Raw genomic sequence first — 23,989 nt, 5'->3', positions numbered from 1 at the left:
TTGCGAAAAAATTCCACTCGGCAGCAATGCCAAAATCTTTTTGCATGTTGCATAAATTAAAAGCGGTCATCTTATTTTTATATTGGCTTCCTGATCCATCTGAGAAAAAGTAAATCTGTTGTAAGCTTGGCAATTTACATTTTATGAACGCTAGACAATGCGTAAGAAATAAACGAACTGCGACATGATTATGTTTAGTGAAATCAGCAATTGCAATAAAACTAGTAAATTTCAAATCGTTAGATTCTTCGTCTTTAAAATAAATAGCTCAAGGGTGAATAGTACATTGGGCGTTCGCCCAATGAAAGCCTTGAACTGCATCCTGCACAACGAAAGAATAATTCTCCGAAAAATCACAGATTATGATGCATTCTGTAGCTTTCAAATTGCTTTTGACGTGTTTCATGTAATTTGCCTGTTGCTCAGCTATAAAGTTATGCGGCAATAAATTGAATAATTTTTCTAAAAAAGTATCAATAAATTCCTGTGTGTCCATTTCAACTAAGTCCATAATGCATCTCTCTACTTGACGCCATTGTTTGAATTGTATTGATTCAACATGTCCGTTACTAAGAATAGTCATTAGTTCTGTGGCCAAAATTTGCGTTCCTGAACAATTTTTGCAACACTGCAGCCAGCATTGTTCACTTGGATTGTGACAAATTATTTTTTTAAACAAATCGTGATAGGAATCAACACCATCTGGGAGTGATTGTCTGCTTTGTAGTGTTTTAAAAATAAGTTTAACGTTCTGATGATATATACAAACGCATACGGTATGCGTGCCACTTGTCCCTGCCAAAATGCAGTGTTTCGGACGGTTACTGGCGAACATGGAAAATCCTATTTTAATATCAGGATATGTATTTTTAAAGATGGAGTACGCCTCCTGCAAGTTACACAAAACTAATCTTCTTTGTACGTAGATTTCGCCTTCATCATTTTTAGATATTAAATAATCTCTTTTCCCCGGACAAACACGACTTATATCGTCACTATTGTAAAAACCACGAACAAGAATTATCGTTGGTTCTCCTAATGAAGCTCTGCTTAACCTCTTTACAGGCACCGACATTATTCCTTTCTCTTGCTGCAGTGTTTTTGCTTGGTTGGCCATATGTTGGGAAACATTGAACTCCTTCATAATTCTATATGTAGACCAACTTTTGGGAAGTGTGGTTAAAATCCTGTATCGCTCATTGCAGTCTCTTGTTTCTTTAAATTTATCCTTAAGTTGTATAAGGAATTCATTTTCGTCCGACAAAGGTGCGTTGTAGGTGGTAACGATCGATTCAGAACTGGTTGTTTCCACTGATTCTGAAAATAAATATAAAAAATGATTGATTATTAGAAAAAAAAAACATACAAATGATTTATTTTTTATTATTTACCTTGGCAGGGAAAAGGAATCATTCTGGACGGTCCCGCAACGGAAATTGATTCAATGCTGGTTGCTTCGATGGACTCTGAAAAATGATTGCAAAAAAGAAGAGTTTAAGTTAGTAGTTAGAAGAAAAGAATTGAAATTTAAAGAAGAATCACATGAATTTTCCAATAACGTACCTGCAGCAGCGATTCTGGATGGTCCTGCAACCGCTTCTTCGGTCACGGCATCATTGGGTTTATATAGTTTGTGGTAGCATCGTTGACAAATGAAGGAGCTACTCTCATCTATTTTAATCTTTTTTCCCACTGCATAATCGTACAATTTATTGGTCATTTTTCTGGCACATGAACTCAACATCCAAACATCACACATTGAACACTTACGTTTCATTTTTAGATATTCTTCAATTCAACTGTTCTAGTAGGAAACTTTGATTTCTAACTGATCATTTCTTTCATAACATTCGTTGTTTTATGTGAAGCATTATATCGTACCTACGAGTGAGTGATATACCTACGAGTCTAAGCTGTAACTCATAGGTATATCACCTGTTCGTAAGCAATGACGTCACTTCAAACAGCTGTTTCAGGTAAATAGATGAATATTGCGAATAAATACAAACACCACCAAACATTTCCAAATGTCACTAACACCGCGAAGCCTATTGGGCTGGAGCTTATGTAAAGTCATTGCCTACGAACGAGTGATATATACCTATGAGGTACAGCTTGGACTCTTAGGTACTGATGCAACTGCAAAAAAATTTTGGCATTGCTGCCGTGTGGCATTTTTTCGCAACTTGTCATGCAAAAGGCCCTATGGGAGGAGTATTGAAACGAAACGCTTTAAAATTTGAGTATACGAAGGGAAAGGTAGGATCTGCAATGTTTAAAACTTGGTCTACGTGGTTTATGGACGGCCCGCAGGTTGAACTGAATGTTACACCCAGCTTGTAAGTTACTCATAGATTTCATTAGTCACAGTTGCTGTGACTCGATGGAGACGCATTGTGAACTACCTTGCGTCTTCATCGTTTCCATGCACGTGTGGTGCATATATTGCGGAACAATAATTTTTTATTTAAAAAAAATTTTATCTCCAAAACTGCTTCTCCGACATCGCTAATTTTTTGATATGTTATGTAAAATTAAATGATCTTTCAATTAAAAATACTAAAATCAGAAGTTGTTGAAGACCCTCGCAGTAAAAATCAAGAAAAAGCATTTGTAGCATATTTTTTTCCTACAAAATCAAATATCTCTGAGTGTTTCATAATTTTTCTTAAAACTACATTAAAACATCTTTCATTCGAAGGGTCAATCGTAAAAATCGGTCAAGAGGTTCAAAAGTTATAAATTTTTGAAAAAAGACATTTTTGAAAAAAAATGATTTTTTGGACCACCTTAACACGGAAATGGTCACCCTAATGGCGCAATAAAAAAATACAAGTCTAATATTTTTTGATAAGGAAGAACTATACCAATTTTCATGAAATTCTGAGACCCACTATAACTTTTTTCTATGGAATTGCTGATATATGACAACTAATGCGTACATTTGTCTATTGTGTGGCGAGCATTCAATATATTTTTAGAAATTATATATCCCATCACACTAAACGCACCAAACTGGGGGTTCGTAAATCTAATCAGTGCGTGAAAATGCGTTATTTGGGATCTGCTTCGTAAAAAAAGTTTTCAAAAATATTGCTAAATGCTCCAAAGTAAAGGTATTATTGGAATCGAGTTGACGTTTAGGAATCAAAAATCCATGGCTGACACCATTTGGAAATCGATCATGGTGGCTTCCGGTTAGTGAAAATCTGGGGATTAGTGTCAAATACCCCACGCACAATATGTTGCTTTTTTTTAATCGGGGTGACGCACAGCAGCGGACGCCTCCATCCTAAGTTGGACAAATCCTACAATGTTTCTGAAAATCCCATACTAGGTGGGGTGAAAAGTAACCTCCTTGACCGCCAGAATGCGCTGCTACTGCAAAAAAAAGTTATGGTGCCTTGTAGTCCGTTCATATTTAGGCAGACATGTCAAATTTCAGTGCAATACTGTCTTTAGTTTTGCTTTGACAGAGTGTTTGGATTTGCTGATGCGGAATTGGGCGGACTTTTGGCGTCGATTGGTAACTGTCGATGAAACCTGGATCCACTATTACACCCCAGAGAACAGAATGAGTGCCCGGCACCGGCAATGGACTGAAGCCGGCATAAGTGCTCCGAAGCGGCCGAGGGAGGCTCGATGGGTCGGAGAGGCTATGGCGTCGGTTTTCTGGGATTGTCATGACATACTCTTCGTGAGCTACCTCGAAAAAGAAAAATCTTAAACATCGAGTATTACTGTGCATTATTGGAGCAATTAAAGGACGAAATCGCTGCAAAACGGCCTCGCATGAAGCGAAAAATAATTTTGTTTTTGCAATACAATCCGCCAGCGCACAAGAGCATCGCAACCACGTCTAAAATCAATGACTTATGGCTCCTATTGCTTCCACATCCACCGTATTCGCCCGATTTGGCTCCCTCAGACTATTATCAACAATCAATACGAAACTAACGATTTTAAATTGGCTCACCACTTTAGTAGCCTATTGGCTATTGGTCCCAAGCAAACGATTAACGTACCCTATTCTAGTTGAAATTCTATTACTACACTATGTTTGTTTTGATTCGCTATGAAAGTTTGACAGATAACATCAGGGGTGTGTGGATTCATGCAGAACATGCAGGGGTGAGTGAAATAGCTTGGGACTGCTTGGGACCGTTGTTCTGGTACTGAGTGAGCCAAAAATAATAATGATTTTCTTCGGGACCCAGTGGTCTTAGAGTTACCTCTATGCTATTATCTCTTCCCAAACCTCAAAAGATGGTGTGAGGAATAGAATGGTTGCACTGTATGGAACAGTATATTTGAGTTGTTTTCAGCAACACTGTCTGAGCACAGCACTATCAACTGTGGCGAACGGGAGCGACTGCGATGCCGCCGCTGCTGCTCTCGCATTATGCGCCTCATTCGCAGTCAGTCGGTTGAAGCGGTAAGTGCGTTGTGTGTTTGCTGAGTGATTCTCCCGTCTCATATAAATGAGTTTTCACAATGGCGTCCGTTGTAGGCTTGCTTCCGCGTGTGCGGAAGCAAATAATTACAGTTTTAAGATGCATTATTCGGGACAATCGCTCAGCACGTAGATTGAAAAAGTAAAAGTGAAGTGAAGAGAAAGAAATGTTGTTAGAATAGTGGTAGTGTGTAAAAAATTAAAAACCGGATTGACTGAGGTATTTGATTATTATTTTTTGGTGTCTGGTTGCCATCACCGTGCCATTTGTATTTTCGGGTATCAGATGTTGCTATTATGGATTTCCGTACATTTGAATGTATATGAAGCTAAATTAATTTAATATACTTGTGTGGGTCGGGATGACCACCATTTTGCGTTGCTGTTCGTGTATTGGGATGAGTACGGAACAAGCTGGCTGATGTAGCTAAGAAAGCTCATGATAATATAATTGTGTGCGTGGGTCGGTCGGGATGACCACCATTTTGATTTTATCGACGTGTATCGGGATGAACACAGTTCTGAATGATGAAACGAGAGAAGCTCATTATAATTCGATCGATATGTGTGGGTCGGGATGACCACAATTTGCATTTATTTAGGTGTATCGGATCGAATACAGTACCTAATAATGGTGCAAGAGAAGCACATCGTAATTTGATTGATTTGGGTGGGTCGGGATGACCACCATTTTGCATTGTTTATCGAGTATCGGGATGTACACGGTGTTGACTGATAGAGTAAGGAAAGCTCATCAAGTTACTTGTTTGGGTAGGTCCAGATGACCAGCATTCTGATTTGTTTAACGTGTATCGGGATGAACATGAACATAATGGATGGAGCTAAACATGCTCATTATAATTTAATTGATCTGTGTGCGTCGGGATGACCACCATTTTGTGTTGCTTGCCGTGTATCGGGATGAATACGGAGCTGGCTAATGGAGTGCAGAAAGCTCGTTGACTGTTTTTGGTGGGTCGAGAAGACCTTCATTTTTTTTTTCTCTTTGAACACGATGAGCGACTGTTTCAGCAAAGCAAGCTTATCAAAGTATATTGACGTGTAAAGTGCGGTAAGGTTTGAGCATGGCGTTCTTCATGTTTATTTTTTACTTTGAATTGATTGTTTTATTTTATTTTTATTATTTTATTTCTGGAATGGATCTCTTTTGTTAACTGACGATGAGGGAAAATCCGTAAAGCGCCACGTATCACAAACAAAGAAAGTTCATAAATGGAGGAGTTCCGGGAGAAGTTCACTGATGAAGGCAATTTATCAGAAGAGAACGTGGCTGATCAAGATGGTGATCAATGTGATGGTTTATTAAACAAACGCTTCTCTAGAGATAGGAAACCACCGTCCTATTTAGATGATTATGTACGGTCGGTACAGGAAGGCAATGATTAATACTATTGTGACTTTATTGGAATTGACAAGACCAATGAAAGGTTCTTCAAAATGAGGATTTGTTTTTTTTTCTCGACATAGAAAGAGGATGAGCGGTTTTTTAACATTTGGTGATTAAAGTTTTTTGTTTTCTCTCTTTTTTTTTGTTTTTTTTTTGTTTTTTTCTTGTGAGGAGAAGTGAGATGTGAGGCATAGAATGGTTGCACTGTATGGAACAGTATATTTGAGTGGTTTCCAGCAACACTGTCTGAGCACAGCCATATCAACTGTGGCAAACGGGAGCGATTGCGATGCCGCCGCTGCTGCTCTCGCATTATGCGCCTCATTCGCAGTCAGTCGGTTGAAGCGGTAAGTGCGTTGTGTGGATATATAAATGAGTTTTCACAGATGGCTCATCAATAAAAAAATTCAGCTCATGTGAGGAAATCATCGACGCCGCGGAGGAGTATTTTGCAGACCTTCCGGAAAATTACTTTTCGGACGGGATCATGAAGTTGGAAAATTGCTGGAATAAGTGCATCGAGCTAAAAAGGGACTATATTAAATAAACAAAAAAAAAAAAACATTAGAAAAACTCATTCCCAAGGAGGTTGCTATTCACCCCCACCTAGTATATGCAAAATATAATGATATTTATGAATTAATATTTTGTATTGAAAAACATTGATTGTATTTTTTTTATGGTTTTCATGGTTTTTAGATAGAGACCGCAATGTGTTTTTATATTTTTCCTTCGTTTTGAGTGATATTTTTTGAAGTTATCAAGTTTTGGGTTTTCGCTCAATACTCGTATGCGACTAGACTACAATGCGTCTCCATCGATTTATAGCGGCTGTAACATGGTCGCTCTAAAAGTTATATGAATGTGATTTTCAAGGGGAATTAAAAAAAAAAAAGTTGGAGCTCAAAAACACAATTTATAAATAGAAGAAATGCTTGTTCAACAAAATACAAGCATTTCTGTTTTTACGTATTTTGTCGGAGGCGAACCAGCCTAAGGCTGAAAGCCTCCTAAATAAAGCTAAATTAATTAATTAATTTTTACGTATTTTTATTTTCTTCTTACTTTTGATCGTGTGATCTCAATTTTCAACCAAATTTAGAGTAACTTGTGTTTCAAAAATTCATAGAAAATAAAAGAAAAATATACAGCGACGCCGGTGGTTAAGTAGTAAGCGTGATTGCCTCTCACCCCAGCAGCCCTGGGTTCAATCCCAGTCGGCGCCGCCGGGATGTTCTGAGGCATAACATCTCTGATCACGCTTTCATTTGGAAGGGAAGTAAACCCGTTGGTCCCCGGTTCATAGGTTGATGGGTCGATATGTAGGATCCAGGTGTGGCAGCTGCCTCCCTGGAGTCGATAGCATTGGTACTCAGTACAAAAAACAATATCGACGGAAACAAATCAAGGAAAAAAAAGCAAAATTCCTATGACGGTATTTAAATTTCTGAACTCACCATAACTGAAGACAAAACCGAAATAATTAAAATTACTTAAAAACAGAAATGACCTTAGCTTGAAATCATATCTCTTTTAACTTTGACCAAAACCATGTGTCTCTATTTTCAAAAATAAAAAAAAAAATAAAAAGTTAAGGACCACCCAAATTTTATAAATAATCTAAACACTAGGACTTTTGTCTTGCTAAATTCTCATCCTGGACCACTGTGGATTGGGCTCACAATTGGATCGCTGATACGGTGTTAGGAGTGGAGCCAGACCTCGGAAATGCTATGAAAATATCCACCAGAGAACCCGTCGGCGACTCCTGAGCAGACCTCGCACACTTTGAGAAGGACAGTAAATCGCATTACATCCGAGGTGACTGGAAGTGATTTGCTCAGGACTGAGTTCGAAACCTAGTTTGATGACTATTAAAACGTATTCAAATATGTTATCTAAAATATAAACAAATCTTCACGATCCTCTAAATTGTACCATTATTCCCATAGCCGCACGGTCATCATTGCCGCTATGGTTGTCTATCTTCTTTGAATTTCTCCAAGTATAGAGTGGGTGGATTCAAGACGACCGACACTGCAAAGACGGTCGGTGGCTGCACTACCACATTCGCGATCGCCTCGGGGTGTCGCCTCCGCTCTCTTCTGCGCGGTGTATGCGAGATTGAACAAGGATAAAGCATCCAGAGCCAGATAAATAGGAGGATGGTCCGCGCTTTGCAACGGATTCTGACCCGGGCGCGCGCGTATGTAGGGTACGAAAGAAACAAGCAATTTATTTTATTATATGCCAGAAAAAATAAAAACAACTGGAAGCAACAACCGCAAGAGCACAGCTCGTGGTGGAAGCATAATTATAAAATGCCCATCGAAAGGGGCTCGGGATGGGCGACACGGGGAAAGAATAGAAATGTTACCAGGATGTGTCGATATATTGCTGCTTCTTGAGGGTCGACGGAACGGCGCGACGGAGGGAATAACCAATCTCGGCTGCTGTCACTGCCGTCGTGAGCAGCGAGGACGACACCGACAACGCTCAGAGTCTTACCTCGACCGCAGCACACGGGAAGCGGTTGTTATTCGTTGCGTTCCGCTTGGCCCTCGCTCGGATTCGTTTCTCCAGGGCTAAATGTAATTTGGCTTATTATTTGAATTCTTTTATGAATTCTCGCGTATATTTGCATACAGAGCGCAGAGGTAGGGGTGTTCCGAGAAGGCTTTCCGAGCTGGGGAGGTTTGTATTGGTTCGCCAAGATCTCGTCCCGAGGCACCATTTCGCCCTTGTACTTGAATTGTGTTTTCTTCGAAAGCGAAAATCTTTCTTTGCCGGTCGACCGACGTGATGTCAATGTCATCTTCTGGTAATATAATAATCACCACCGAGGAATTGCCTTTTACCGGGGATGCTCAGCTGTGGAGAACTGACATTTTATATGTTGATGGTAAGGGAAAGTGTAACCGCTCTCATTGCATGCGGCACATTTTTCCGACGCAGCTCCACACGATCGATCGACGAAAATTGACGCGCGTGTTTGCGATCCCTACATGCTTGCATGTTAACTGACGTTAAGGTGTCGGACAGTATGAAGCTCATGAAGATGATAGATTAATAACCGTCTTGGGTAGATTTAGTTTAACCGGGTCTGCGGTTTGTTGAAGTGTTGGTTATCGATAGGCCGTAATTATGCGATGGATTGAAATTGTTTGAATATAGTTCAATCACGCTATCTTCTTAAAATTATGTTGTGGTGGACTTTTGACCCGAAAGCTGAGTATATTCAACTACTTCGTTTAGAATGAAGCTTTGATTTTTTTCAGCAGTCACACAGTTATTACTTGAAAACCATCAAAACCTACGTTCAGAGAGGTACCGGCAGCTGGGGATAGGAGAAAAGGAATACCAGCTAAATCTCCATCCGCAAACAACGATCATTTTCTGTAAAACCATGCATTTACAGAAGACTGGCCCACATTTATATGAGGGAAAATTTTCAATAGTTGGTATCGAAAAACAGGCTATTGCTTGGTTCACATCGATAAACAATCAACTGCTGCTGACAGCTGAAGGACATGGATTCAAATGGTCATGTCACATGGTGATTGGTACGATTGTTTGTTCAATTTTACAATTTGAAATTTTTTGTCGAGTCGGTAGACAAGTCGTTTTACCAAATTAAATTGGTTCATGCATATTTTTCCCTGAAAACCAATAAAACTATCCAGTAGAGTGCTAAATAATCGAATTTTTCATTGCTCTACTGAAAGGGTATAAAACAATAGAAAACGGATAAATAGAATCCGAGATATATCATTTTGAAAACGGGTCGAGTTAATTTTCAGTGTGGTGCTCAAAGAGTTACCCAAGTAGCATTTGCAACATCGTTAATGAAAAATAATAGAAATGCCTTATGTAAATATGTTATATGTGAATTGTTGTGAAAACATCTTGTTTTAAACCCATTGTACTGTTGTTTGTGAAGAATTCAACCTTTCTGATAGGCTCTTGTTATCTTGAATTTATTTCTGTATGACATGTCTCAATTACCAGTTACCTCGCGTAACGTCAGCTAGTAGTTAGTAGCCATCCATTGACGGCAATCGAATGTGCAGGAAGGTAGCTTGGGTCGGGACCAACGGCTTTACTTCCCTTCCGAAGGTTAGGTTAGGTTAGGTTATTTTTATTAGCGAGACTTTCAGCCAGAGTCTGGTTCATCAGTTTTTTTTTTCTGCCTCAGAAAAATCCCACCGACCTCTGCTGGGATTGAACCCAGACCCATTGGGGTGAGAAAGCAGTCACAATTACCACTAAACCACCGGAATTTTGTTTATATGTGTTCGTTTTATTTCTTATTTATTTACTTAGCAACACACTGTTAAGTTTTGCCACCTTTTTCTTATCATCATTACTCTTCTATTCATTTCTACTAGTTGACATCCAATTAGCATATCCAAATATCGCAATTGAGTTTTCGTTTTTTTCGTTGGGAAGGTTAACGTTTTTTCCTCAACAGACAGAACGGCGTCTCCAACAACGTTCTCAGGATCTTAATATAGTTCATCTGTGAAAAGAACTATCAAAAATCATTAAATGTCTTCGATAAAGATACACAATTCCAGTCACTATTTTTTTCGGTGATTTCCATTGGGGTGACAGTCCATGTGTCACGAGAATTGTCACCAATTGTGTTATCTGATACCAGAAAATTCCCTTTTAAGATTTCATACAGCAAACAGTTTGAGAATGCTGATAGTCCCAAACATGATATTATATAGCTTGAGCAACGTAATAGTAGAATTCAGATACGTACCTTTGCGAATGGTTTTGGATATTATCAAAATCTTCATCTACGAAGTGGTTCGCACAAATACAACTGTTTTTAGTTACGTTTTTATTGCAGCAAAATTGTTTCCACGATTCATTGTTTCTACAATAAATTCCAATTTGTAGTGCAACTAATAGACCTTTGTTTTCCTAAAACATTGGAAAATGGATTTATAGTGACTCCATCAGCTTTATTAAGACATCTGAAAACGGCACACCTTCAAGAACTTGTTATGAGCTAATCAAAGTATTTAATTTATGCAGAATTATTACTTTATCTGCCTTTTTCACCGTAGTTGTCCCATTGCTGATTTTTTTCTTCATGGGCTCTTATGGACAATGGGTTTTGGTATTTTTCGCAAAATTTTCTGAACAAAGTAGGAAACTTGTCGTGTACATTGTAAAGTGATGGTACTCGACAATGGATCCCAATGTATAGCTCATTTCCGCCATAAATGCTAATGGGACTGTTATGCCGCATAGGGCAGTTCAGGTTCAGGTACATACACTTTTCAAAATGCAAAAGGCTACTACAACTCATTCGCTGATTTTAGTTAAACTTTCTCCCGCAACGTATGGAGAGAGCGCTGATGAAATATTGTCGCTCGTGAATTGAGGAAGATGATTTGAAGCAATTTTTATAAAATGGTATACACTGATTGACGACAAATAAAATATTAAATAAAAAAAAAATTGAAAACTTGATAGCGTTGAATAAAATATATCTCGTGTCCCTTATGTAATGTATTCAAAGCAAATCACAGAAGATAGTTTTCTAGATACAGTTAAAACACGATATTTCACTTAAAAACTGTTTGTTTTCTAAAATACAAATATATCCGGCTGTAATAAAGCTATATCAATTATTTTAACGCCAAATTAAAGGTGAGAAAATTTTGGATTCCATCAAGTGGACATCATTAGACAGTTAGATTTGTGGTATCTTTATACTGAACTTTCAACTGAACTTTGACAAACTCAAGGTTAATATTGAAAAAGTGATGCAAAACGCAGCAAAGAGGGTACATTTAACTGTATCCAATAAAGGCAAAATCATCAATCAAATGATATTTTTCCGCTCTCAATATCACACGGAACAAAATTTCGTGCTTGATATTAATTTTACAAGCTCTTTTGACATTGCGAGACTATTCACAACGCGCGTAAATCATGCTGAGAGTTGACTCGACACAAAAATGATTCCATTGTACATTGTCTTCTTAGAAAGAGAAGAAAGAGAAAGCATGGTTTGCTATCTCTTTTAACCCTTCACCGATCCCCGGACAAGTTACGAATGACCTAAAAAATATATAAGAAGGGCATCATAAACGTCAGCAAAATATTAGGAAACTGTAATAAGTTGCAGGAAATTCAGGGGTGTCCAGAGGATTGCTGATAATTTTAGACCTGTTTTGGGATCTTCACAGAAGTCCAGAGATGTTCAGGGAAGATTTAAGATTTTTAGGACAGTTCGATTAATTTCAGGGCAGTACCAAGAGCTTGCGAGAACTTCAGAGTAGCTTCGAGAACACCAGGGAATATTAGAGAATCTCAGGGAAGGTCAATTGACTTTAAGGAAATTTAGGAACTTTACAAACATTCTACGGAACTCAGAGAATTTTCGAAAACTTCAGCAAAGCATCGGGATCTTCAGCGAAAAAAGAAGAAAAAGCAGAAATTTTAAGCAGTTTCATTATTTTCAGGGATGTTTCGAGTGTTTCAAGGAAGATCAGAGGTCGGTTTACAGGAACTTGCAAGAAATTCCGAATAATTATGGAATATTCTGAGAATTCCATGAATGTTCCAATAATTTCTTTAAAATTGCAAGGTCTGCAAGGAAGTTCCATGAGTATCAGGAAAATTGTTGCAATGCAAGAGAAGTTCCGAAAAATACATGACAAATTAGGGAACATAAGAGAAAATTCAAGAACAATACGGAAGTTCCAAGAACATCAGGTCAATTGCGGAAGCTTCAGGATGGATCAAAGAACTTCTAGGCAGTTCAATTATATTCAAGAAAACTGCGGGAGTTTTCAAGAAGTTCTGAGAAGCCTAGTTTTACACCAAATAACAACAACAATTAATAAAAATTTACTCGAATTTCTTCGATTTGCATAAAACTATGCATTTTTGTTTGTCATTTTTGCAAAGAATCGTCTATGTTGGATCGTCATAATATAATATAATATAATAAATTGAAGCATGAAAACGTGACTTTTGCTCGAAATGCCACCTGAGACAAAGTTGTTGAGTTATGTAAAGAATTTCTGAAAAAAAAAATATCACGGTAAACTCCTCCCCATTTCTTCCTATCCCTCGACAATGTACCCCTCTAACATCGGGTAAGTCACGAGTATCTAGACATGGAATTAAGTGAATTTTGTTACAAACAAAAAACAAAGAATTATCGGCTCCGTAAAGCTAACGCGATTGAGTCTTAAAAATAAACGAACTAGATCAAAAAATATTAAAAACTTTGCTCTACATCATGCCACTATCTAAAAATATCTTAATTTCTTAGAAGTTCTCATGAATTTCTTGAAGATATCAATGATTGCTAAAAGATCTCGTATATATTTTTTAGTTTATAGAACTTCGTTGTTGTTTTTGTATCAACTTACCTAAATTTTTGAAGAGCCAATCAAAATTGGTTTATTTCCTTTAAATTCCGTGATAATTGCTTATCTTTTGATAGATACCCGTATTTCGTCTACTACTTGCAGACTTCATCAGTGCCAAGCCCATACGACCGTCGAATACTCCAAAATAGGTCGCACCAACGAACAGTATACATAACATCTCTGATCATGCCTTCCTTCGGAAGGGAAGTAAAGCCGTTGGTCCCCGGTTCATGAGTTGATGAGTCGATAGGTAGGGTCCAGGTGTGGGAGCTGCCTCCCTGGCGTCGGTAGCATTGGTGCTCAGCACGGAAAACAAGATCGACAGAAAACAAATCAAAGAAAAAAAAAAAAACGAACCGTATAATGCTTATAGGCAGTATACCCAAGCAACACACATGTTCTATATCACTTTATATAACCTTTGTATGACTGTTTTTGGTTGTATAGCAGTTTCTCAACATAATTCTTCTTCTTCTTTCCTTTATTTAACGTCGGTCTCTGTTCCGCAATCTAGTGCCAATCACCGACGAACATCGATTACTATCCATTGACAGCAATCGAATGTGCAGGAAAGCAGTTTCCACACCTGCGTAGGATATCGCACCCATTCATCAACACACATGGGCCGGGACCAACGGCTTTACTTCCCTTCCGAAGGAAGACGTGACCAGAGATTTTTATGCCTCAGAAAAAATCCCACCGACCTCGACTGGAATTGAACCCAGACCCATTGGGGTGAGAAAGCAGTCACGCTTACCACTACACCACTTGTTATATGAACCCGAGTTTTGATAAAGCTTTGGATACTACGTATGCAACATGATCCTTGAAGCTGAGCGTGGAGTCGATCAGTATTCAACGATCCTTGATAGTCGATTTACGTTTCAAAGTTATGCCCGTCAGGGTGTAGTCATGGTGAAGATTTTTTCTTAAATTCTTTATTAAGTAGATTTTTAGCCTATGACTAGTTCATCTCCGGTGGTCAGTCGCGCACGGAACCCATTTGGATACGGTTGTGTTTGTTCTCTGTTTTGTGCGTGCGTTCGCTTTCATAGTTTCGGTTGCATTTGCGGGCTTAGCGCTGGCACTCTGCCTCCCGGACGGTTATACGTGTGTGATTGGTGGTTTTCTCGCTCTTTGGGAAGTTTTAGAATCGAGAAAGAAAACGTGATTCATCATGTTTGCAAGCATCAGAAGATTTGGCGCTTTCTGCGTTTTTTGATTTTTTTTTTCTCTCGTACCAGATATTTGTGGCATCGCGAGTGATAATGTTTTCAGTTTATGTACGCGCTGAAAGGTGCGTGAAAGTGCTTGGCACGATCGGTGTTGATGTTGGTTCACTTGCAACTATTTTTCCAAAAAAAAAAAAATAATTAAGTTTTTTTCGAAAGAAATTGATATCGAAAGTGTACCAAAAGTGCTTCTGAACGTGTTTCGCAGTTGGATGGTGAAATTCGCGGTTTTCAGTGAAAATTTCGTATCACAAATTTTCTCACCGAGTTCCCTTTTTTTTGCCGTCTGACGACATCGGGAATGCGCTCCCGGATATATTGATTTGGTGAGTACGTTCCAGTTGAGGATTGTTCTTGTACATTTCTCGATTGCATTTTCGAGAGGACGTGTCTGCTTTTGTGGGCAGTGCGTTTGATGGTCGGTTTGGTAGTATCCTTTTAAATATAATATCTCATGTCCAAATAACCTCGATTTTCGGTCTATTGATTCAATACTTCAGTATTATATTTTCAAAACATACAATTGTGCATTATGTCATTTCATGGCACATAAAACAAAAAGTGTGTGTATAGGACCCAATAATCTAGGTTATTTGTATTTTGTAAAACATCTTTATTTTTTATTATATTTTTTATTTTATTACATATTTTATATACATTATATATTACATGATTATATATAAATTCATAATGTAAATTACAATAAATACTGGGACGGGAGGGAGCATCAGGGCATCATTGAAGTTGTAACTGGACAATGGAGTGGAGTGCCAACCGGAGTCTAGGAGGGAATGTGTACTGTCATTTTAGATAGTTACATTTCACTCCAACAGTTGCAATGAATTTGACGCGCTCTTCTTAAACAAATCATCCCGTGGAAAGCTTAACATGCATTGCGAATTTCGTTATTCATTTTATTGGATCATATTGTTGGAAGGAGATTCTCTTATTCCCGCGGGTTTCGCGTAAGTGCCTCTGCTTACGGGCCCGTCCAACCCTTTTTGGCCCTTCATACAGCAGTATGTTGAATTCAGAATGATGACGGAATTTGATCTTGCTGTTGAGTGGAGCCGCATGCAGGGCAAGACCCAAGCTAGGATGGTGGCTACTTACATACATACATACATACACATGACTAGTTCATCTCCGGTGGTGAAGAAGCGAACGCTTGCGACCAAAGGAAATTACAGAGCATTTCGAGACATTCAGTGACATGCGATTAATACGACACCACTCAGCGAAGACTTCCAATTGTTGCTGCAAGAAAATGGCAACAATAGGTTCTTTTATCACGAAGTAGAGTTTCAAGTCGTCAGGATACGATAGTTTAAGGCATTTCAGGATGGTATTGACGTCATTCATGTACAACAGAAACAGAAATGGCCCAAGATGGCTACCTTGGGGAACGCCGAATTTCACGGGGAAGGATGAAGAAACATAGTCTCCAATCTTGACAGACATGTTTCGACCAGTCAGGTAGGAGCAGGCATGGACAATCATTTGCATTCATTTCGTGCATTCATTTACATTCATTTGCCTCTAACTTTTTTCATCAACAGAATTCCGTAACATAGTGTTTGAAGCTTTTGTAGGCTTTCATATTAGCTACATCTTTTGTAAACAACTCAAATCTGTATCTCTTATGCATGATGAATCAGAGCGATAAGAACCTACCATTGTTTTTCAGTGAATGTAAATTGCATTCACTGAAAAACAATAACATGTTCTGTCAGCTCTATTTCATCATGCATAAGAGATTCAGATTTTAGTTATTAACAAATGTTCAAGTTAATATCAAAAGCTACAAAAGCTTTATACATCATTTAACGGTATTCTGTTGATGAAAAAAGTTAGAGGCAAATGAATGTAAATGAATGCACGAAATGAATGTAAATGATTTTCCATCCCTGGGTAGGAGTAGAGCCAAGTAAGCAGGCCATCGTGAACACCTATGCTGTCGTATGGCATCTACTTGATGGCCACGTTCTACTTCATGAATGATGAACGAAGTGAACATAACTAAATTGGTCGCCCTGGAACGCTTAGGCATGAAGCCATGCTGATCCGTCGAGATACAGTGTGCAAAACTTTGAACCAATTTTGGAGGTAGCATTTAACGAAGCTATTCCACGGTAGTTTGAAACAATCCTTTTGCAGCCTTTTGTGGATTGGGAACACGAAAGACTCTTTCCAGCAAGCTGGGAAAACCCCAGACATCAAGAAGAGATTGGAAACATTGGCTAGAGGTGTCGCGAGATCAGTCAGGCAGCGTTTGAGGACTAACAACGGTACGCCATCTGGACTGGAACCCGTTGTAGTTTTTAGCTGCTTCCCGGATGAACTAACCATTTCGCTGGTGATAGAAAATGGTTGGCTGGAGAAGGTCGTTACTAGACGCAGTAGTTACATCCTGAGTACTGAGTCGTTCATCGTTGAAAACACTGCAGAATTGTGTGCGAAACAAGTCGGCAACACCCACGATGGAGTCCACTTCCACTAAGCCGTACGTCATACTTGAGGGTAGTCCGCTTCCCTTTCTTTGGGCATTCACATGGTGCCAAAAGTTCTTAGGATTTAATTTCAGACGACGCTAAAGCTGGTCTTGCTGTGCATGGTACAGTTGCCTGTAAAGTCGCTTGTAATCCGTGTTTGTTTCGTGGAATCGGTTCAGTATTTGCTGTGCCTACGAAGAGCAGCACTTTTAATTTTTTTTCAATCGCTTAAGCTCTGAATTCGACCAGGCAGGTTTAACAGGTTTGCGGCTGATTCGCTTAGGTACGAATTGATCCCTGAAACTCTCGAAACTTTTTTATGGCTTCTGCAATTTTCTTGAAATTATTTGAACCGCCTTTTTACTCTCCGATCTTTCTGGATGTTTTCAATTTTATTGAATATCTCGGTTTTCTATCTTATTGGAAACATAAAGTAATATGTCTTATTTTCTCTTGCACCTTTTCCCACTCTAGGATGATCGAATTATTCCCCGGTTGAAGACCACTGCTGTATGCGTTATTTTGTGAAAGTCTGCTCGTATAGCAGTGATGACCAAAGTGTGATCTCTATTATACAACAACTTCAGCTTGAATGTCTTTTTGAATTTCGAATGTATGGCCGAAATGTTTGAGAAATTCACAAAATTCAACTTAAAATAAGACCATCGAACAACAGCTACAGCAAAAATGGGCATGAGCACCACTGCCATATGGGATGTTGCTGTCTTGGATGAAGTTGTTCAAATGACCAAGTCCATCCTAATGATCAGGACGTGAATTAACAAAAGAAAAACGAAATATCACTACAATAGTCGCTAGCAGCATTCCATTCCAGTTTAAACTGGGTTCTTCCAGTTTTTTAGAGTCATCTAGCCAAACAACCAAACTTTGAAATCTTCCAGTTTTTTTAATTCGTCCAGACTTTATCAATTCTTTTTTCAACATTGTTATTAAAATATGTTGAAGTATGATTGACAGAACAGAATGCATCCGTGTCTCTTATCTTTTATATTGGAGTTGACATTTGTAAGCGCAATATTGTGTTTATCACATTAAAACTATAATTCTTTGGTAAACTAATTTTAATTAGCTAACTAGCTATCACACATTTTTCAATACCAAATCAATTCCTTATTATCTTGTAAGACACATAACCATTTGAACTTTGTAGAATTTTGCACCGTTGCACAGTGGTCCAGAATGCAGATTTAGCTGGAAGGATATGTTTTGAGTCTGAAATTGAAACTTTGGACTAAAAGTCTCTTCTACAAATTTGCTGCTTATAGTTTGGCCCTCATTTTTATAACAATGAGTTCTAGGGTGGTTCTTATTATCATTGAAATCAAAAATCTTACTTTTTTGTTTGATGAAATTTAGGTATACATGCTTGAGCAAAATTATAGCTGGCTTAATTTTAAGCAATTTTGTTAAAAAAAACTTATTAATGTCTCTAAGATTGACCGAAAATAGCTCTATCTTGAATTGAGATAGGCTGCCTCTAAAAAAACAGTTGTTTTGCTCTAGTTTGCTTATTTCAAATTTCTAAGCAAAGATGTTTCCAAATAACTTTTAGATCTTTTAAAGGCGCAAATTTTTGCTACACTAAGCTTGTCGATATCTTTCGCTGATTATTTTTTATTAATTAACAGTTTCTTCTTAAAATATGCACTTTTCAAATGTTAATATCTCTGGTTGGGGCAAACAAAAAAAAGTTTTCTTTACTTCATTTGAAAAGCCGTGCGTTAGTCACAAGAATATTAAAAAAATTAGAGGTATTTTATTTTTTAAACTCATTTAAAATCAATTAAAATCTATTCATTGTTTTTACTATAATTGGTTTATCTTTTTTATTATAAGAGATAATAAAAACCACCATAGAATTCATTTTCATAAAAAATAAGGGCCTAACTATAAGGAACAACTTTGTAGAATACATTTTTTGCCTAAAATTTCAATATCAGGCTCAAAACTTATCCTTCCAGCTAAATCTGCATTCTGGACCACTGTGCATTGATGAAAGTGAATTATTCAGTCTATACAATTTTAAACATCCTTCGGGCTCGAGGTAGACAACCTAATGTTCCAGTTCGGGATATTTTGGCTAGACGCGATCTGGAGTTTATGAAACTCATATATGTTTACTTTAAGAATATTAACGTTAGATTGTAAGTTTGATTAACCTTGTGTTTAGTTTGTATTTTGTACGTGTGGGTTTTTTTTCAATGTCTGTTTTCAAGACAATTTCATGTTTTAGGATTAATTAAATATTTGTATCGTAAACCACATTTCAAACCTCCTTCTTCCCTTTTTCCTTCAAAAAAAAATTTTTTTTTTTTCTTTTTTTTTTTTTTTTATCTTTATTAAGGAGACTTTCAGCCGTTGGCTGGCTCGTCTCCGACCTCCAAAAAATTGTAAATCTCCACTAACCTCGAGACAACCGCGAGTACTCGGTCCAGTTCCTTTAACTTTAAATATAAGACAGTAATAACGTATAACAGAAAGGATAACTCGGCTCTGTAAAGTTGATTCAATTGAGCCTGTACAAATAAAGCAATTATAAAAAAAAAAAAAAAAAAAAAAAAAAAAAAAAAAAAAAAAAACCATTTAAACATTTTTCCAACGACAGGTAAGTTTTACCATATAGGTTGGTTAAACTAAACATCGAATAATTACGTTAATTACGATCATCATACAATGATTGATTTTCAAATGAATTACTAAGTGGAGTAGTTTTAAGTCAGGAATTTGATTTTAATACAACTCGTGTATTTGTATTTGTAGTTGAAAACTACTGTTTTTTCACTTAAAACGATAGAGATGTGCTGGTAATGACAGAAGATTTTCTTGAGCATAATGAATGTCTGAAAATTCATATATATATAAGGATCTAGCTTTATCCACTTTTTTAGTACACTAAGAAAAATTAATGTTAATTTAGGTGCTCTGAGACTGATATATTCGAGCGTAAATTTTGAAATAAAATTTAGTCATAAATTCAGCTCAATCAAACGTACCTTCAAACTTTTCAGTGTCGGAGCACTTAATTTTACATGACATGTTTGTTTACGTCATTACGTCTCATCTTTTATGTCAAATATGGATTCTGTCACGTGTAAGATGAGGTATTTCTAAATGTATAGCATTTGTCCAGTTAATTTTGGAAAACTGTTGACAACGCTAGTCGCGAGTGAGCTGCGATGCGAAGTTACACCTTCGAAGCAAAATAAAAAGTGCTGCCAGTCAAAACTTCGCATTTCAGTCCAACGAGCAATACAATACACTGAGGACACACACTGCTTGACCGCCGGGAACCTCTCCCTTTGAACACTGTTTTGCACTTCCAATCAACTCACTCGCTCCGGTACGAAGAATCGAGTTGACACACGTGCTCCTCGTTGGCACGCATTTAGTGGTTGACGGAAAGGGGAAACAAGCCACTTAGCAATATTATTAGTGGTACGCTCCACTTATTAAGGTGCCGTCAGTTCTGAGAGCAAAGGAAAATAAGAGCCACGTGACATCAAGGGCACACGACACAACACAACACGGTCTAGCGATGGCAGAGACTGGACAACTGTAGGCTCGGTCCATAGTGGTTTGCAAAATTATTCACCACTTCAGAAGAGTTCTTCGTCTATAATGAAAGTCAAAACATTTCCAAACGAACCTGACGCTGATGATAGGAAATTGAAAACTATCAACACTCGCCCACCATGTGACGTCCGCATCACTGGCGGCTACCGACTCCTGATGATTCCCAAAACTGCATACAGCAATATTATGCCGCTTCCTGCAGCATCTTCCGGCGTCGCGAACAAACGAGCAATCATTCAATTAAACTTATTAATTTATCGCCTAGAGAACTCCACGCCAAACACTCACTCGCACTTCAGCCAAACTCGCATATGTCAATGCCGAGGTGAGTTGGATATCTCCGTTCGCAAATTTCGGAGGAATAGCCTTGCGCGCTTTTGAATGTGGTCATCATTTGACAGATGGCAGTCGGATTTCGAAACTAAATCATTCGTAAATGGCGGGCGTTTGTTTCGTTGGATAATGTGGAAAACTCACAGGAATACAACCCCCAGCGGCGGTGGTGGTGGTGCTGGCCAAATACGGCTCTGTCTGCGCATGTTGTGATCGCCGTGGCGATGTTCGAAATAATTAGAAAATTATTTGTGGGCTATTTCATCATGATCAGAAGCTTCATAGTCGTCGAATGACGGTCGGTTGGGATGATACCGGCTGCACATGACGGTCGGCGACGACGGTGACGATGAAGGCGACGGATGGCAACGGTTAAAGGAGTGATTATTGGTTATTATTGCCATTTTATCATTTTGGGACCCCCGAAGGTATTGTTAAGCTTCATCGTCTTATGATGTGTTTGTCGTTATGGGATCTGTCAGTCAGTCTGATGGAGTCTCGATGGATCCCGGTAGCAAACTGGCAGTCGGGCAGTAAAAAAGCGGTCCACATAACAGGCCAATTCATTAGCGTGGTCTAATAAGATGAAATTGAGCCATGCAACCCACCCCCAGGGCAGGCACAGGGATAGAGTGTGTTTATGTGTGTGTGTATGTATTTTAAGCCTGATGCTCCGATCTGCTGCGATGTGGGTTTTGGAAATGGAATCTGCGGGAAAGGTGAACTCTGATTTTTGGCTACCAAATTTGCACGCTTTGAACCGACATATGGTCTCGAGGATTTATTGCCTCCGGAGGAGAAAAGAAAAGGATGTTCAATGCTACCGTTCAATGAGCTTTGCCTAAAAAACAGCAATGTTTGTGCAGTTGTGCATATGAGTATGTAAAAGAATTATTGATTTTAGGGAAAAATCCATATTATTTTAACATTAGAATGGTCGAAATGTGACTGACAGATATCGTATAACAACTTTCATGCAGTATCGTAAATTGCTACAGTTTAAGTGAACATCGCATATAATAGTGAGATACATCGCATTATTATTGTGTTAAATCGTATAGAATGCAATTTTTCGGCTTACATGCGATGAATCATTTTTTCATCGTTTTGCATTTTAAAATACATCGGATTTATCGTATAACTTTCCAGATTGAATGAGTATGACAAATTGTATCGTATATTGTGTCAAATCAACTAGTTTAAAATGAAATTAAACACACTTATATACACTTTTTTTGTTTGTATAAGGAAATGCTGGCTTCGGCACCCCTTGACTGTTTTCGGCAATTACAATTTAAATGTTATTTTCACTATGTTTTCCCATCAATACACTTCCCTGAATGTTACCAAACGATTATTTAGTCTTTCAGCTGCAATATGATTATATTTGTACGACCGAGCAATCCTGTTATGTCAGATTTTTCTTCAAATGAAGCATACGTACTACAAAATAGGGCTGATTTCGAGTTGCCGATGATAGAAACAGCTGGTTAACACGCAGTTCTAATGGGAAGGTTGCCGAAGAAAAAGAGGCTACCGACAATAGTCACACTCACCTGAGAAGTTTGGAGCATTGTAAAAACGCTTTCAAACAGTTTTGAAGAATTCTGTCGATTGGAATGGATACAGAAGCAAGCAGAAGATGAATGTAAAGAAACAGACACGTCATATCACATCATGTGACACTGAAAAAAATGGTAATAGAAGTGCGGACGCTGCTTAGATTGACGAGAATACGTAAATTTCCTATATGTTTGTATATCACAAAAACAACTTTGAATATACGTGCATTGTCTGGGTTGGGTTTAATCATCCGAAAGATGCATTCGTGTCACCATCAGTGTTAGTTTTACAACTGTATTTTGTATGATGTTTGTGTTAGTGTTAGTGTGGAAGATTTTCTTTTAGCTTTCGTCTCCTCGTTTTCTGCTTCTAGTCATTTTGTTCTTCATTGCTCCTTGTGATTTCGTTCTTCATTGTACTTCTGCTGCACTTATTTCTATTTCTACTCTTTCACACTTTTGGTAATTTTGTCTTCACTTTCTCATCTTCTTTTCCGTATATCTTCAACGTTTTCCATCTTCGGCTTCTTCTGTTTCTCCTCTATTATCTTCTCATTTCCTGCTTCTTGTACATTCATTATGTTCCGTCTTCTTCTGCTCATAGCAGCAGCATTTATCGTCTTCTCGGATTTCTGCTTCACTTGATCTTTTGTTTCATTCAGGCCAGTGACAATGCCTATACCAACAGCAGCGTTTGACAGTAGGCAGCATGTCCCAGGCTAAAATAATTTACTTTGCTGTGCTGGGCCCGCTGTCACGGTAAAACATGTTTCATCCTTTGATTGCCCGATTAATCTTTATCTTCATCCTTCTGCATCTTCATACTCATTCACGCCTGCTGTCGCACTTTCTTCTTCTGCTTCATCTTCATCCTTTTTCACTCCATCATCTTCAATTTCCTCTAGGTCATCTTCTGTATTTCCATTCAGCATCGTCTTCATTAACTCACTGACTTCCAACATTCATCGGTAACTTTCTTCCGCTGCATCTTCTTCGATTTCCTTTATCTGCATCCGTGTCTTCACTGTCTTCATCCTCTCCGTTTTCTTGCTACGTCCTGCACTTTCCTTTCCTTTCTATCGTCGCCCTTCAAAGTTTCCGATAAACGTTGGTGTCATGCAGGATCTGTAGCAACCGCTTCTCAGTATCCTCGTCGTTGCGTAACGCCGTATAAAAGCTTGTGGAATTGATTCCGTATTTCGTCCAGGCCGCTTCAAATTTCCTGCAGTGCAGAACAATGTGACGAACGTCAACAACGGTTCCACAGCGTTCACATGCTGGCGGAGATGTTTTCTTCAGCTGAAACTCATGCGTAAGCCTAGTATGACCGATGCGCAGACGAGTAAGTACGCGTTGATCGGCAGAACGGTAATGATCGATCCCCTTCTTCGTTTCCCTTTTGACCTCTTTCAGCTTGACATCTGTCAATTGTGCCCAACGTGCTTCCCATTTCTGTTGAAAGACTTGGTTCATATTCTTGATGGCATCATTCCTTGGTACGGCGACGTTGAT

General features: G+C 38.3%; 1 protein-coding gene across 1 annotated transcript; it reads right to left on the bottom strand.

Moving 5' to 3' along the window:
* Positions 1–511: 511 nt before the first annotated feature.
* On the bottom strand, positions 512–23,409 carry LOC135715180 (uncharacterized; the record flags this gene model as incomplete). The annotated part of the gene is made up of 3 exons (XM_065238580.1): positions 23,325–23,409; positions 1,392–1,466; positions 512–1,317 (listed from the first exon to the last, which is right to left on the bottom strand). Coding segments are annotated over exons 1-3 (966 nt in total), but the record flags the coding sequence as incomplete, so codon positions are not given.
* Between the last annotated feature and the right edge of the window lie 580 nt (positions 23,410–23,989).

This window comes from Ochlerotatus camptorhynchus, unplaced genomic scaffold (assembly GCF_037179485.1).
Source record: "Ochlerotatus camptorhynchus isolate MF236.1 unplaced genomic scaffold, CSIRO-AGI_Acam_v1.1 ptg000005l, whole genome shotgun sequence".
NCBI classification, from domain to species: Eukaryota; Metazoa; Arthropoda; class Insecta; order Diptera; family Culicidae; genus Ochlerotatus; species Ochlerotatus camptorhynchus.
This window is presented reverse-complemented; position numbering and strand designations above follow the sequence as displayed.